An 18,454-nucleotide genomic window follows, 5' to 3' on the forward strand; every position below is an offset into this window, starting at 1 on the left:
TAGTGCCCGCATGCGCAGAGCTGCCAGAAGGCAAGAATAGTTAAAATTAAAGGGATGACTCAGGAGTAAAGCCCCTCCCATAAGGCTTAAAAGAGGAGCAAAGGCACATGGGCCCTTTGCAGGAAAGCAACATTGTTAATTCTGTTCCCAGTCGGCATCTCTGTTTGATTCTGGACTCCGTGTGGCTTTGCCAAGTAGGTCATTGGCAGCGTGTCAAGGGAGATAAAGGTTGGTGATTATCCCAAAAGACTTCTCCCGAAGGACTTTTTGCAACTAATTGGGACTCAGCTATGAATGAACGTAATTCACAGCTGTTGCAATAAAAGAGGTTTTTGGGACTACTCGTGTGTTTTAATGACTCAGGAAGCCTAGATTACAACACATCTACCCACATACATGCATGAGCACAAACACACACAAATTCTTAGTTAAATCCCAACGACTGCCTAAGCATAGAGGTGATGGGTAACTGACAGAAAATTTGATTAGTTGTTAAACAAAATAGTTACTAAGTAAAATAATCACACAACCATGATTGTGCTTGTGATTTTATGCAAGACAATGCATGGTAACTGATGGTAATGGCAAACATGAGACCAATAGAACGAGGCCATAAAGATTGTGGGCATTGGTTGTGAAGTTATTTTTTATCGCCATCATAATTGTGAACCGTCGCTGTTCTTTGAGGTCACTTGACTACCTGTACTTTTAGGAAGAACTTAATAATATATGGTTTTTCAATTCTGCCTCAATTCACCTCTTTATTATATTTTGTATTTTCTTTTCCTTTTTAGCCATCTAAATCATCCAGTTGGGAGGAAAACGTGGAGCATCAAAAAAAGAAATTAGTAACTGACTGTTTTATTCTGTTTTGTACTATGAAGTTTTGAAGGACCTTGGTAGTTTGGAATATAAAATCTTGCATCGTGTTGCAATCTTTCTGAATCCTAGGGAACGCAGCCAGGCCTATAGAGAACCTTGGAAACATTGGGGCTATCAGAAATCCTTGAAAAATCTCCAAAGTGCGTTATCCCAGCCTCTAAAAAATTTCCTCTTGAGCCACTCTGTGAAACAGATGTGGAAATTGCTTTTTTTCATCAGCAGGCAGATGGATAGACGTTCGGTTCCAGAGGAATCTTCCTCTTAATGCTCCAGTAATAAGAAGTTCTTATTTCTCTCACCAGCCCCCACCCCAGACAGAAACAATTCTCGGACATTTTTCTTTTCTGAATCGGTTCTCTAGGAATGGGGAGGGACTTTGAATCACCTCCGCATACCATTTCATTTCCTCTGACGGCTGGAAAAAGAGCATTGTTTCACCAGTCTGACTTAGCACAGTGGGAACGTTATGAAAACGACAGCCCGCCTTGAGAAACGCTCGGCAGAAATTGCAAGGGTCTTTGAAGAGGATTTGGCAGAATATGTCTTTTCCATGTTGAGGGCTACATTCTGCATCCCTGGCATTACCAGCCTAAAGAGATTTCAGGCTGTGGACTCACACATTGGTGATTGCCAGGGACGACAGCAGGAACCACTGGTCTGCCTTGCTGTAAGGCAGCTTCTAAAAACAGCATTTGATTGGGCTTGGACTTTGCCCCAGATTTTGTTCAATGCACTTCCGTTAGCCGAGTTTGTACAAGACGCGGGGCTGTAAAAGTATGATTTACAATTGGAGTCATGTGACATGCTAAGCCCAAACCGAATCATTTGGGTGAGCCCCACCTTAGTGCTCAGGGTTAATAGAAAATAAGAGGTCATTGAATGAGGCCCAACATAAATACAGTCCCAGTTATGCCCCAAAACACATTTATGACACTTGGCACAAGAAGCATTTTATAGATGAGAAATCATAGGCAAAGATAAATATTTTGGGTATTGTGAGATGCTAGAATTTTATCAAGGGGACTATCAAATAACATCAGGACAACAACTTGTGACAGAAGAATATTAATGTTTTTGTTATTTATTGTTATAAATAAGCCTCCCAGTCCCCAGATATATCTTCAACTAGTGGCATATCCTGGCTGGGCCTGGAAATTACATGGATTCTTTCTCTCATTGGTCACCCTCCCTGCTATGCTATAATGGATTCTCTCTTAGATGATTAATCTTTGTTTAGACAGTCTGCATTCCAATCAATACCATTCTTTTCAAGAGACATCTTCTCCATCCAATTTCTTCGCGCAGAACTCATTCTTCTGCAGTCCAATTTCATATAAAAATGTTTGTATCCAGGAGCGGATGCAAAAGATGCCTGTATGCACAAGGTAGCTTGTGCTATCCAAATCCAGGCAGCTGGCAATGTTAAGTGTAACCTTTTGTATCTTGTTACAAGAAAGCCCTAATGAATTATATTGGAGACTCTCCCAGGGACGACCTGCAGTTGTAATCTCTTCCTATTATTGTTCTCATATATTTTAAAATGGGTAGGAAATTTACAGGTGAATGTGCAAATTTCATATAGTTTGGAATCCATTTCCAAGTGCATAATGAATGGGATGGAATGTTCTTGATTCTGCTCCACATTTAGAAGATCTGAGTAAAATATATCTGAGAGTCCTCTCCTTTGTCAGTAGTAGGGCTAAAATATCCAGGCTAGAAACATCTAGATATAACCACTAGACAATAGCAAAGACCTTGCTGCTGCTGCTACCTAAAAATTATCTGGATTTTTTAGAACCCATAGATTCTGGTGCCTATGGATGATTCTCAATCATCCAGGTTCTGGTTGTTCCAAAGATGCTTTTCCAAAAGGCAACTGGACTGAAGAAGCTTCTTGGATGAGAAACGAAATGTTTTCAAGGAAAAAAAACAAGAATGTCCAGTTATCTTTTGGAAAAACACCTTTGGGACTTAGATTCTGGTGGACTTTAATTGCCCCAAAATTTGAGATTATGCTATATCAGGGATTCTATAGGATAGTGAAAGTGACCCAGTCCACTCAGAAGTCTATAATGAACACAAGGAATGGTATAATATCGTAGCTGAATGTTTTTCCCCTTTCCCTTTATAAATTATGCCAAGATAGTTCTTGTAATTGGATGCCTGTCACTTGTTTCACATATTGCTTTAACTCATGGCATGTTTTGATTTTATTTAGTGTGCAGTGTGAATTTGTAAACAATATTTGGTTCACTATTGTGTGAGTCCAGCAAGTGATGGTTTAATAAACCATGGCTTAACATGGGAAAGTGGAGTAACAATATATTGTTAAGAAGAAAGTTTGCATGTATTCACATAAAGTGATTAATTGTGCCAAGAATTAAACACAGGCAATCTTTTGGCTGAATCGATTTAGCACAAGATTGCAATGAGAAGGGAGACATTTTCAGTTTGAACGATATCCAAATAATTGGGTAAAAGCAGCGTCAAATTTCTCCATTAATATAACCGAGAAATCCAAACCATTTATAATTTTTATTTTGCTAGCTAACCTCTGATAACAGTTGGCATTGCAAATGCAAATACTGAACATTTCAGGATATTGAATGACTCAAAGGGTGTTTTGGCATCATTTCTTTAAAAACATGGCTTTAATGCTCAGAAAGCTTATTGACAGTTTTAAATATAGAATTAAGATCTTAATGTAGAATTAAGAACTAGACATATGAAGAAAAATCCTTTCAGGGTCAAATTCACTGGTCACATTATTCACAATCATTATTATCTCAAGAGGCTGCTAAACTAGGCACAGGAACTGACAAGGAGAAGAACATTTTGATTTCTTGTTAGAAAAATTGGTATTTTTGTAGCATTATGTCATTGCATCTAAAATATTTATGCAAAGCAAATATTACAATAACGACTTTTCATGGAGTTACATATATTTATATTTCCTCAGCATCCATATTTCTGTACGTAGTGCATATAAAATCAGAAATATGTTAATGTGATGACATAATTCCCCCAAATATAAACTAATCCTCCCTCCAAATGTAACACATTTAGAAGCATTCTCTCCCCCCTGCTCTTTTTGTATTGCTGACAATGCTAGCAAGTTAGTCCATTCTGAGACAGTGATAGAGATAAACAAGTATCTTATATATGCAGACATATATAATGCTTCAACTATTTGTTTGTTTGTTCATTTGTTTATAAATGTATTGGCACCCCATCTTACCTCAGGTTAACTCCGGGTAGCTTACAGTTATAAAAGATAAAAATTATATAAACTAAAAGACACAAATTAGTTCATATAAAAAGCCAAACACTGTGGCCTAATTAAAAGATGGGGGGGCAGGAACAGGATGGGGGGGAGCTGGGATCTATTTTTAATTTATAACCACCTCCACTGTGATAGTCCCCCATTGTGGCCCAAGCTAACCCATTACCTGGTTAAATGTTGCCCTCTCATAACACTTTGAACAAATGTTAATCTCACATTTTCTAGGATTTAAAAAAAAAACATGTAAAGTCACTTTGCTGAGGGAAAAAATGGTTATTAATGGACGGGTTATCCTCCAAACCAGTATTACTGTTACTGCATCCTCATAATGACCAAATAGTTTGTAACATGTATTTAATCACTGGAAGACTCACATGCATTGACATGTGTCTGGGCTGCTGTAGTGATAATTTTATCATAGCCATATAATCATATTCATCTGGTAAAAACCTATGGTTGCAAATAAATGTTTCAATTAAAAAAATCTGATTTTATTTTATTTTTTTGCTTTTTATCAAGGGGGAAGAATTTTAGCTTTTGGAGTATTAAGACATATCTTAAACAGATGGCAGAATTGAAAGATATGCAAGCAAACATTCCAAACTAAGGAGCAACATATTTATACATCATCTAACATTACTAATACAACCAAGGATGGACTCAGAGGGTGACTAACTCTTGGAAACATCTGATTTATACAACTGCAGCTTGTAACAAGGTGGCCACCAGGGCTCTGTCATTTCCATTCACTGACGCATCATTTCCCTTAATTGCATCCTGCTTCAAATGCTGTGTCTGTTATCTCATGTCCTGTCCTATCATGTCCTTTTGATAGCCAAGGATTTGTCTTTTATCTAACTTTATTTTCTAGCTCAAGCATGGCACTCAAAACGTCACAGAACCAACTTCCGTAAGCTTCAGCAAGCATGGCCGGTCATTAGGTATAGTGAGAAACGCAACCCAACATTCTGGAGCACAGTTCCCCAATCCAGACACCGCCCCCCAGATGTTTTGTGTAATGTTGCATTACTACCTAGCTTAATTTAAAAAAGACAGTGATTCGGGGGGGGGGTTGCAATTAATTCTGAAAGCGTGTTTTGATAGAAATCTTGATGATCTTCAATTTGTCAAATATGTGTTTGGGATACTTGGAATTAAATTAAAAAAGAAAATTATAGTTACAGATTCATTAACCTCATGGTTTACTCTCAGCTATACTTCAAAATGCTGTTTAGACCCAGAGGCCAATAGAGTGTATCAGCCTCTCATATTGGAACAAATAGGAAATGTCTCAATAGGTCAGAATAAAACAAATATTTAAAACCTGCTTAAATCCTTGTCAAGGTTCTTGAAGGTAGTTTATCTATCAACAGCTATAAGACTTTTACTTATTGGTAGAAGCAAAAGTATACTTAAGGAGCAAACTCCAATAGCCTCTTCTATTTACTTCAAAATCCTATATTATAGAAGTTATGTAGAAATACATATCATTTTGAAAAACATTTTAAGCATAAAATTTTGTCTATGATTGATAGTTGTGCAATAAGCTCATTTCCAAAGATAAAACACTTCCCTTTTGGGAAATCCAAGAACCAAAGGCTTACAATATTCATTATTATTATTTTGATACTAATTTTCAGTGTTATTATTTTGTCTATTGTTCCTTTCAATATGTATGAAAAACAGTGAAATTTACAATTTCTCATTGGGGCACCTTTTAATTTCCTGCTTCCAGTTATGTTTTATGTCCCTGAGGAGCATCTGTACTTCTGGCCAGACCCTACAGGATTTTTCCATATTCCTTCCTTCATACATTCTGTTCCATCATCCAGATGTACAGGTTCCATCATGAGGCTTCTGACAGCTGGTGCACAAAGTGAAGAAACTCCTTTATGTCAGAAATGACGTCATCCAAAAAGTTGAGCAGCTGGGTGATGCAAGGCACTCTTTTCCCCTGGGCTTGTGCTTTTTACCTCATCCTGAAAAGATTCATGACTTGGTGATACAGTCTCAACCTTGAGTGAAACAGAGATCACGGGACAGAAATTAATTTTAATACTTGAATAATCTCTTCATAAATGGCACTCCATAAAATAGAACACGATCTAAAAAAAAAAAACCCACCCTCATTCATTTTCTGCCACTTGGATTGCAAAATATTTTTTTATCCATGATATATTCATTTAAGGATTGACATTTCAGGCAAAGGGTCAAACAATAACAGGGTGGAGTAGGAATGATTAGCAGCACAGACAGAAAACACCCAAAGTTACCAATCACAAAATTCTTGTTGCATTCCTTTGTAGACAGAGAAATTGTAATCTTGTGGAACTGCCAGATGTTTTATCTCACTTAAACCAGTGGTGACAAACACCCGTTGCTGGCAACAAAAGGCCTGTTAAAATGGGCTGGATTAGTATCAAGCTTGCTCTCTTCATTTTTTGTTCATGATAACAGCTAATATAGCATTCTGGCTCTGCTCACATCATAAAATAAACTGGAGGATGCACTTAATGGTTTTGGCCTCTTAGGAATGGCAGGAGGTGTGATGTGAGATATTGTGTGTGACCTCACTGGGCAAGGTAATGGTTGGGTTTATTTTTTGAAGTTTAAAAAGGTGAAATTTGAAGTTTCTGCAAGTCTGAGTTCTGCACTCCGTTTGCACTTTCAAACTTTTACCTCCCAAAACACAAACATATTAAAATGGTCTAAAAGCCACTGGACCAAGTCAAAAACAAGTCATCCAAGTCAAAAACAAGCAAGTCATACTTCAGCTTACTGTGTTGTACAAATTCCTTCTCATTAGGGGTAGTCAATTGTTGACTGTGATAATAAAAACTACATTTAATTAATAGACTAGAATTCTTTATTGGCCAAGTGTGATTGGACACACAAGGAATTTGTCTTTGGTGCATATGCTCTCAGTGTACATAAAAAGACAAGATACACTTGTCAAGAATCACAAGGCACAACACCCTGTGACAGTCATAAGGTACAATAAGCAATCAAATCATACTAGGAAACAATCAATATCAATATAAATTGCAAGGATACCAACAAAGTTACAGTCATGCAGTCACAAGTGGGAGGAGATGGGCGACAGGAGCGATGAGAAGACCTTCCTTAAAGTAAGGATCTATTTGTTCAGAGAAGGCTGAGTCTTTCAATGTGCTTCATCTTTTGTTATTTTATTTCTGGTCCTAGGATGATTTATTATTCAAAGCTAGGTCTTTTCCTAAAGAACTATTTTTCTATTTTTTATTTCTGACTTCAAATTGGTGTTGACTTCTGGTGACTGCTTGGACAAATCCCTGTAGCTTATTTGACAAGATTTCAGAAGTGGTTTGCCATTGCCTGGTTCCTAGGGCTAAGAGAGAGTGCGACTGGCCCAAGGTCGCACATCTGGCTTTGTGCCCATGGCAGAACTAGAACTCACAATCTCCCAGTTTCTAGCCTGCTGCCTTAACCACTAAATCAAACTGGCTCTTATTTTTCTATGACTATACTGAATCCATATCCACGGATGTTCAGAGTTGCTCTAGGATTATGGTTGGCTGCAGGAGTGAAATCCAGCAGGTTCGAACAGGTTCTGGAGAACCGGTAGCAGAAATTTTGAGTAGTTTGGAGAACCGGCAAACACCATCTCTAGCTGGCCCCCGATTGGGGTGGGAATGGAGATTTTGCAATATCCTTCCCCTGCCACGCCCACCAAGCCACACTGACAGAACCGGTAGGGAAAAATTTTGAATTTCACCCCTCGTGGGGTGCTAGGGAAGGATTGACTAGATTCTTAGGAAGCTAGAAAAGATCTCCCTGGAATAAAATCATATTTTTTTTCTCAAGTGGAAGTTTCTCAGCACTTTTTAAATACGGGACTGAATATTTCTACAGAAATTTATCTTCTTCCAGAGAAGAAAACTCTTAGGTTGGGTTCATGAATACACCTAAATTGGGTTCTGAACACCAACCAGCCCATCCCATTTTAACCTTGCATGGTCATCAGCTTAACTGATGATTATCTTGTGACATAGTGACAATATGGAGATGACATGATTAAGACATCCTGCTTCCAGGAAATCAACCTTTGTGTATCAACAATGCACAAGGCATGATAGCTCAGTCAGCATATTCAGCATACACCTTCTAAATATTCACAACTGCTGCAAAGGATGCTGGGAATAAATTTTCCTTCCTTCCTTGGCAGAGAGAACATATTCCCTTTTCCTGGGAGGTGGAGAAGGAGAACTGAAATTAGACTAATGTGATCAGGACTGGCATCAATATGGACAGTTACAGGAAGCTTATTCTGCTCACCTGCCTTTGCCCATTTTTCACTTCCATGTGGTCATGGGATACAAGTAGACACACGAGTGTGAGGAAAATTAAAATAGCAACAGGTCTAGAAAGGCATCATTTATACAAAGCCTATATAAGCTTTGGTTTCAAATTTAGTTAACTAGGAAGTCAAACTTGGGTCTATTTTGGTCTAAAACTGTCTAGATCCCTCCCCCCCCCCCCCCGATTTGCACAATTCATTTCTTTCCTCTCCATTGATCCAGTTAAGCGCATTGTGTAAATACAGAACTGGATTGAGTAAACAACTGTTAACCATAGGGAAGGATATTCTATCAAAGCCTCTAAGTTAAAGACAGGCTGGATCTTGATACTAGTGTTGAAGAGGAATGCTGGATAGACAGTCCTTTGGTCTGATTCAACTAGACTATTGAATGTTTTTAAATAATGTAATCTTATATATGTCTACTCAAGGCTCAGAAGGAAGTCTTACTTAATTCAATTGGACTTAATCCCAGATAATTGTGTATAAAATTACAGCCAGTCTTAGTGTACTCGAATCCTTAATCATTCCAGAAGGCATTACTGAAAGTGTAATCGCCTGTCAAAACTTCCACACTTCTGACAAAACATATTTGTTTTAAAATAGTTACTAGGAAATGAAGCTAGTTTATAGAAGAGATGATATGCAATTATTTGAAGTCATATTTCAATGTTGTAAGTAAAGGACAATTCTTTTTTTTTCTTTTTTTTTGTGGAAACTTTATTAAGATTTTTTACAAACAGAGAAAAAGAAAAACATACAATTCTTTTTTAATATAGAAGAGATACACCAGGGCTGTCAAACTTGTGGCCCGCGGGCCAGATGCATCACACGCTGGCCATGCCCATGCCCAGTTTAGCAAAGGGGAAAAAAAGTTGTGATACATCACATGATGCTTCTGTGACGACGTGAGTTTGAGATAGACAATAATTTTGAAATTACTTACTCATTAAGTTATTTTCCAAAAACCTAAAGGATTTATTGAACTATTTCCTGTCAATATTATTTAAAAGCCATTTTAAAATATCACATTTATTTAATATAGTTTTAAAAGAGTTTTACGATGTTCTACTTTATTTGTTGGGAATTATGAAAATATAGAAAAACTGTAAAAAAATCTGTGCTGTAATTTAATCAGCCTTTTTCAATTCTAGTTCTAGGCTTATTTCATATTTTGCAAAGTTGTTTCAGTTAATTAAATATCCTGCGTTTGGAGTGTTTTCCTTAATTCTGCAAACTTATTTGCAAATCAGCTGCACGTCTCTCTCTTTGACACTTTTTACGTCAAGGAATTGTAACACTGATTGTGGGAATACAAAATGTGTGTCGTATTTGAATTCTTTATAGAGATCTGCTTTACTGCTGAGCTGCTTTGAAGCCACATGAAGGGTATTTCACAATGACAAAGATTAAGGGAGCTGATCTGTATAACACCTGTGATGTGAGACTCAGCCTTTTTTTAAAACTGCAAGTGTGTCAAAGGCATAGTGTGTATTATGGACATAACAATTATATTATTTTAATAATACAAGATTAGTAAACACTATGATTTATAAGATCCAATCTGGGTCGGTCATGAGACCAGTCTTTTGAGCTGTCAGACTCATGCTGGAGCCTATCCTCAGGGAACTTCTCTGAATATATTCTGGTAGAGAGAAGTTCTGCAACAATGGGCTCTAGCAACAGTCCGAAAGTTCAAAAGATTAAACCTCTGGTCCTGGTGACTGACCCAGATTGGATCCTGCAACGTTATCCTGGGACACATATATTTGCCTTCATTTGTGACTATGATTTATGTTACAAGGATCATGGGCAGTAGATTTGTGACTATTAAATTTTTAATTTCTTTTATTTATTAAATGTTTATGCCACCCAACTCCCCTATAAAGTGATATTGTTATTTCTGTAATGTGTAAAGTAATTCAAGTTGGACAAGTGATACAACTCTTTGATTTGTAATAATTAAAACAATTATCAATTTGAGACTCCAGATTTATTTGACGTAGCTACTTCAGGGATACATATTTTAAGTATAACCTAATGGTATTTCAACATTTTATTCTGCCATTAAAAAATATATGGTTTTCTCCATCTACATATCCTCTTGAGATTATAATGTTAATCCTTGTACTTATAACGAAGATCTATTGAAGCTTGTTTTGTACCAGTAACATTAAACCAGTTGCTCTGCAATGAGTTTCAACAGAATGACGCCTGAATAGGTGATTTAAAGTCATCAGCATCAATGATATAAATATTAAAATATTTGAGAGCACAAGTTGAGAAATTGTAAAGAGTCACAAGTCATCTCATACAGTGTGAATAATAATACTTCCATCCAATAACTAACTTGCCAGACCTTTCAATGGAGTTGTCTTATGTCAGGATAGATGGGTTTGCTTGTTATGGCAAGTTCAGATATTTATCCACAAGACTATATTATTAAAATTCAAGATAACTTAATATGCTTACTGCTTCTTGCAAAGTCACTCTGGTAATTAAGGTAGGTAATAAACTGATTAATTATATAAATAAATTTCCCGTTTTAGCTTATAGGTACAAATTCCAGAAATACCATCAGGTATATTAGAATCTTCTACGCAATTAAACAACATCCTAAGCTTTTAGACAATTCCAAAGAATTTAGGAAGGAGAAACATGAGGAAATTAGAGAAAAAAAATCCTTCATAAACTTGGAAAATAAGCAAGTACAAGTATCTTTCTTCTCAAACAATTATAAGGTTAAAATTAATTTGCAGACATGTGTGGCGTCTTCAGAGTTAAATAGCAAAGTTGTATCTGCATCTGATTTTAACGTTTGTTTAAAAATCAGATGTAGGTACAACTTTGCTATTTAACTGTGAGGATGTCACATATGCCTGCAAATTAATTTAGAAGGATATATGGCTGCTTTGGTTAAGAAGTAATGCAGCTAGATAAACAGAAAGAAATCTGAACTGAACAACAGTAGGGATAATTTCGCCATCTAGCCTTTGGTTGGCCAATCTTTTGGTTTGTTGGGCTGAGCGAAGAGTAATTGTCTTGAGCTGCATATAAACTATATAATATAGTTAATATATATATATATATATGGGCTGCATTACTAACTCTCCATGGTTGTGTGCAGCCTGCAGGCTGTGGGTTGAAATGCCTGATCTAGCCTAATATTGTTTGTATGCTACTGGCTTTCCAAGGTTTTTTAGCAAGCCATAGTACAATCTTCCAGAAGTTAAAACAGCAAAAATGCCTTTGAACTTAACTCCTGATTACTATACAGTACATCCATACTGTTTTCTTGGAAATAGCACATACTATTTAGTCTCAGATCCTTTTAAACTTCCCTGTCTAACCTACAACCCTAGTGGGCCCCTATCCAAGATTAACCAATCATTATTACTAAATAGTTTTTTTAAAAATTTGATTTATATGCCGCTCCTCTCTGGAGACTCAGGGCGGCTTACAATGCGTTAAGCAATAGCCTTCATACTTTTATACATTTATACAAAGTCAGCTTATTGCCCCCACAAACTGGGTCCTCAATTTACCTACCTTAGAAAGGATGGAAGGCTGAGTCAACCTTGAGCCTGGTGAGATTCGAACTTACAGTAATTGCAGACAGCTGGTGTTAATCACAATGCTATCAGTCTGCTGAGCCACCAGGCCCAGTTTTGAGCTAGTCGATCATGTAGTATCATCTACTGAGACTTTTCCAGATACTGAACTACAAATCCTTTCATCTTTTACCACTGACTATGCTATCTTGGATTGTATTGAAGAAATATTGCCAATCCTTGTATTAAATAAGTAATTCAATGTTTAATTCAAGCATTAAATATGGAATATTCATTCATGACACATACTCCAGATTTTGCTTTTCTACTCTATAGTTGCTGAATTACCATTTTGTTTTACTCATGTCCTGCCAGCCCAAATAGTTACCAGGGACCTGATTCCCAAACCCATTGAACTAAAAAATGAGAACTGGATCTATTTGGGAATCGTGAACTTATCTGTTTATTACAGGTAGTCCTTGACTTACAACTATTCATGACTGTTTGAAGTTACAATGGCACTGAAAAAAATGACTTATGACCATTTTTCACTTATGGCCTGTATTTATGGCTGTTGCAGGATCCCCATGGTCGTATGACCAAAATTCAGATGCTTGGCAAGTGGCCTGTATTTATGACGGTTGTGGTATTGACTTTCAGACAGGCAAAATCAACAGGGAAGCCAGATTCACTTAACAAGTGTTACTAACTTAATACCTGCAGTGATTCACTTAATTGTGGCAAGAAAGACTATAAAAATGGAGCAAAAATTAACTTAACAACTGTCTTGCTTAGCAATGGAAATTTTGGTCTCAATTGTGGTCATAAGCAAAGGATTATCTGCATGTTAACAGGCTGTGACCCTCACCCAGAGCTCCAGCTAAATAGCTTCCTCGTCTTGTTTCACTTAGGAAAATGAGTGAAACTCCCAATATTTTGGACCGCGGATGGAAGTGATCCTAATTTCACTGATCAACTTGGGGTAACTATAGCCACCAACTGTAAATATTGGAAGGCTTCGCGAATGACATCACATTGAAGAAGGACGGAAATTTCTCCAGGCCCAAAAAACCCCCCCACAAGTCTACACTCTCAACACCTCTCGGGTGCCATAAACAAAAGTGACCTCTCTGGGGGCTTGAGAGGGAAACCTTGAAAAAATAAGCACGAAATCCGTGCAGTCTCCCATTGACAGAGACCCTGGAGCCCAGATGTTTCAAAGGCGAACTCGCCTCAGGCAGGCCCAGCAGCTTCGCCCCGGGGGTGTGGGTGTGCTGGGCTCAGTCCTCCTCGGGGCTCCTGGGTCTGACTGAGGAGTCTCGCCCCACTTCTACGGCCAGGGGAAGCCTATGTGGGAATGCCCTGAGGGACTCCCTCTGCGCGTGACGAAACCGGGTTTTTTGCTCCTTGCAGCCTGGAGAGCGCTCTAAAGGCCGGCGGCGGCAGCAATTAACAACCCTTCCTTTTGCAACAGCCGACACAGCCACCCGCTCGCCCGCCAAGTCAAAGCTGCTCTGTCGGCCGCTCTGCTTTGTTGCCCTGGCCGGCTGAGCCTCGGGCAGGGGGCGGAAGACAAGGCGGCTGCGTCTCTTCTTCCTCCTCCTCCTCCTCCTGGCGCTGCCCCCCGCTCATGGCGACATTGGGCACATCCGGGCTTTTCTTCCTTCGGCGGCCGCCGCCGCCGCCAACGTCGCTGCTGCTGCTGCTTCTGCTGCTCTGAGCCGCGGCCGGCCCGACTCCATTAGCGGGTCCCGTCCCACCCCGCCCCTGCCTGCCCGCCCGCCCGCCTTCCTTCCCTCCCTCCCTCTCTCTCCCCGCCGCGTCCCTGGCGGGGAGGGCCCGAGAACGGCTGCGCCGCATTCCCGGAGGATCCACGGTGTCATGTCCAACCAGGGCCCCCGGAGGAACGGGCCCGTCAAGCTGCGCCTGACAGGTGAGGTGGGCTCTGCGGGGCTGCCCGGCGCACACGTTGCTGGGCCCGCGGAGGGCGCCGCCAGGCCTGGGGGGGGTGCGTATGGGGGGGAAGGAGGCGACTGGGGGGTCGGGAAGGACGACGGGGCTGAAGGAGCCCCTCGACCTGGGAGCGCGAGTTTGGGGGTGTGAGGGAAGAGAGGAAATGCGTGGGTCGTGCCGTGGGCGGCGTGGCGAGGAAAGCGCGGCCCGGCTTTGTTTCAGTGGGGAGAGAGAGAGAGAGAGGGTCGCAGCCGGGGAGGAAAGCGTTCTCGGGGGTGGCGGGGCGGTGGTCGGCGAGGGCGTGGGAGGAGAGGGCCCGGTGCAGGGTAAGGAAAGGGGAGCTTGGAGAGAAGAAACGGGAAGAGCTCCGTGGCCGGGTGGGTCGAGTTTGCTGAGCTGAAGCGAATAAACTGCTTGGGTGCCTTTGAGATTGAACCTGGGGGGGCTCCCTCCGGATTCCCCCGAAAGCATCCAGGCCTTGGGAGAAAATTAAAACTCTTCATCCCCCACATTTCTGGGCAAAAAAAAAAGAAAAGAAAAGAAAAGATGCGGCTGAGGGGCTGGAAAGGGAAGGGCAGCGGAAAGGTTGGTGTGGAAGCGCGGAAAGAAAAAAAAAAAGAAAAGTGAAATCCTAGAGACGAAATTGTAGACGCCGCAAGGACTTGCAGGGCTGGTTATTCGGAAAGGTGGAAAACAATCCCAGTTTGAATCGCTGGGGTGAGCGGGACGGATTCTGCTTTTCCGCGGTTTTTAATTCTTCCTCTGATTTTACTATTTGCAGGGTTTAGGGGGATTAATTAAAGCCAGTAAACGGTTTATGCTGTATGAAATTAAATATTGCAACGCTTAGAGGATTAAGCCCACTTGAAGGTTCAGTGTAAGTTCCAAAGTTTTTGAGCGTAAACTTGAATCAGTTTTCCGCCTCTTTGTACTCTTTGTTTTGATGTGCTCTGCTGCTCTCTTGAATCAACCACCATAGGGGAAGGTTGTGTAAGGTTACCTGGGTATATAGCTCCTTGCGATGTTGTATGGAATACAAGCATAATTAGATTTTTCAGAACATTTGCAGTTTACATCAATATCTACCTGAAGTAGATGAGTCCTGTAATTTAAACAAACAAACAAAGCCTACCTTTTAATATTGCAGTTTACTTCTACTTTAAACAAAATACACTATGCATGCTTTTGTTGGAACTTGGTCTCAATCAATTCTATGTAGGATTGTTACTTAAGAGGGACAGAAGCATATAAAAGAACATAAACGATAGTTTTATTTACATTTTGATATTGTAGCAAGTTTTTAAATGCCAATATATTTTTTCATATATTGAAACATTAAAATTATAGGTTTTCATTTACAATATTGCATATGATTGCTGATATAAATCTTACATGTTTATATGTTCTAATAAATCTGCAACCCATGTTTTACTCAGAAAGTTAATTCCACTGTGTTCAGTAGAGTTTATGACAACTGTATAGTGGAGAATAGCCCCCAATGCAATATAATTATGTTGAAGTGTTTTACATTGTGCTATTGAGATTATGTTGTTTAACAAATTATGAGTTTGCATATAAAAAATGTGTAATCCTTATGTAGTAAAGGTTTTTCCAGTAACTTCTTGAAATGTTTTGTAATTCTGTGTTTGATATTACTAAACTATCATACTGCAGAACAAATCTTTTAAGCTTTAAAAACCTGCTGATGTGCCAAGAGGAAAATATTTTTAAGCAATTGTTTTTGACTTCTGTATTTCTATTTTAGTTTCTAATTTTTCTGTTACATACTAATATATATGGCATTGTTCATGATAATACCCTAATTAAGAGATTAAAGGGAAATCATTTATTTCAAGAGCTTATTCAAAAGGCAAACACAGTAGTTAATTTAAGAGGTACACTTTTAAAACTCAATGTACTCCAGTAGATCCTAAGAACCTTGAGTAAATAATAGCAAGTATTGTAACTTGATTAACAAATCAATTTTGTAATATTCTTTGAAAACAATAAGAATTAGAATTGTCTATTCTTAGTAATCATATATCAACAAAATATTTAACACTGGAGAGGATACACCATTTGGCTAACTATCTAGTCTGCACATAATGTCTCTTTTTTCCATAGTCTCTAAGGAATCTTTAGTACTTAAAATGCTTTAGAACAATATTTTAAAAAAAATAATGCTATAATCATAATATTTATTTAGAAGTAAGCAATATAGAACTTTGGGGTTTCTGAATAAAACATGCTGTGGACTATTGAGTTTTTAAGGTTTTGTAGAATGCCTCAATTCCATGCCTCCTGCAGTTTGATTCTCATCCTGATTAAAAATTTACTTCCAATAATTTTTGATGCTAAAATTATGCTGATTTTAAATATCTGAAACTACAAATTTAACTGAAACTGTTTGAATAAGTATGTGCTTTCAGTATGTTTAGATGCTGTTTGCTCTAAGAATCTCATTTCTTTGTACTATATATATTTAGATTTCATAAACTTTTGAACCTCTTGTCTAGATTAATTATATAACAAACGTAATACATATTTCAAATTTATTATCTCGGAGTGTGATGATACAGACTGAAAAATAGTTTGGAAAAACTGGATTCAATTAGCTATTTTCAGGATGTAAACATTTAAGGTTCTAGCTAGAAACATTGTTCTCACTGACTTGATAAATTACAGGATAATGTTTGATGTGAGTCCAAGAATTGATTTGGACCTAATGCCCAACTACTCTGTTCATTTTGAGCAGCCAAATAAAATATTTAGCCTAGACCTGATTTAGAAGAAAAGATTGATTCTTTGTGAGACTTTAAGAACGCTTGAGGAATGTTTGGCATACCTTTGCTGTAAGTGTTATATAGGTCTTTGTTCTATAATCATTACAAAGACATATTTTTTTAGAATATCTTTTCATAGTTCTTTTCCATATTAATTTTGTACAGTTGTAAATGGAATCATTTGCGATATTTTTTCTCAGTTATCAACAATATATGGATATATTATTTGTCAAACATCCTGTCTCAAACTGTTTCTGCTCACTCTACCAGAACCAACATGGTGGCCATGTTCTGGGTCCCTTCTATTAAGCAGCGCCATCTTGTGGGACTTAGGTGTTAAGCCTTCTCTGTTCCAGCACCTGTCCTGTGGAACAGCATCCTCCCAGAGATCCAGATGGCCCCTGACCCTCTTGGCCTTTTCTAACTTGGTAAACACCTGGTGGTTCTCTCACAATTTCAGCCAGCTTGTTAGGTGACCTTGTTGATTGGTTTATTTATGGCTTTTAAAAAAACTCTGATTGTAAGACACAATGATCTTTTTGGATTGCTGATGTGATATATTGGTTGATTATAGTTGTAATTTGTTTTTAATTAATTGAGGTTTTTTATTTTTATTTTTTGTCACCTACAGCCAAAGTTGTTAAATGGGTAACCATATAAATTGTTTAAACAAATACGGACACATATTAGGATAAAAATTAGTTTCTTCCTTCAACTTTTCTACCAATGATAGTAGTATTAAAATAGCTCAGGGATTACTAATGTCATTTGCCTCATATAAATTAAAGTTGGAAAAGAATTGGATTGTTTGAAGTGTTGATTTTGGATTTCCTTAATTTCTTGTTTCTTAAGGGAAAAGGCCCAAATGCTTTTTCTTTTGTTTTCAAATGTAAGTTTGTTCTGCTTTCTGTACTGAGTTGCAGCTGAGAAATCATTTTTTAAGGATTACAGCTGATTAGTTTTTAGAGCCATTAATCAAAATGCATTATGCACTATTCAGATTCTCACCCCTTAACAGGGGTGAAAGGAAAAAAGGTAAAAGCAATAATTTTAAATAAAAATAGCTATGGAAAGTAGCTATATCTGAATCATAGAATTTCATGAATGATGCAAATAACTACTTGATAAAAGCTTTATCTGCATTTAAAAAACATCTAGCAGTATACTAGATGGCTAAATTTAAAAAAAAAATCAGGAAGAAAACAGTGGCAAACTACTTTTGCATAATTGCCAAGAAATCAACATATAGGATTTGAGACTGACTCAATGGAGACTTTATTTTTAATGAATTTCAGATTGTTTTTCATTTATCAGTCATGAAAATTCCACAGAATGACACACCAAATGAACTTTAAGGAAGATACTTCACACACTATTTACATAATAATTTGAATGAAGGATTGTTCTATTAATCTAATGCTGTAGTTTAAATGTTTTGGATCAGAGTATGTATATTGCTATTGAATTTATGGATTCACAAAGATGCTGAATCCTAATTATAATAAGGAAGTACCTGTAATACCATCAAACTTAATAAATACAATATATAATAGGAGCATAGCTATTTTTTAGTCATTAAATCATTAAGATAATGATGAAGTATGGGAATTATATTAGTCTCTCTTGTTTAAGGAGATGTATTTTGAGAAAAAAAATCAAACAAACT

At 38.0% G+C, this 18,454-nt stretch overlaps 1 protein-coding gene across 1 annotated transcript in view; it reads left to right on the forward strand.

Annotated features, from left to right (window-relative positions):
• Positions 1-13,884: 13,884 nt before the first annotated feature.
• The window catches only part of SMURF2 (SMAD specific E3 ubiquitin protein ligase 2), a 71,546-nt gene continuing 66,976 nt past the window's right edge, over positions 13,885-18,454 (forward strand). Inside the window, exon 1 of the mRNA XM_070934753.1 lies at positions 13,885-13,985. Coding sequence (XP_070790854.1) covers positions 13,934-13,985 — 52 coding nt within the window. The 5' untranslated portion in view covers positions 13,885-13,933. The remainder of the gene's footprint in view (positions 13,986-18,454) is intronic.

This window comes from Pituophis catenifer, unplaced genomic scaffold, assembly GCF_029215685.1.
Source record: "Pituophis catenifer annectens isolate HBS135680 unplaced genomic scaffold, rPitCat1.0.hap2 SCAF_2, whole genome shotgun sequence".
NCBI lineage: Eukaryota > Metazoa > Chordata > Lepidosauria > Squamata > Colubridae > Pituophis > Pituophis catenifer.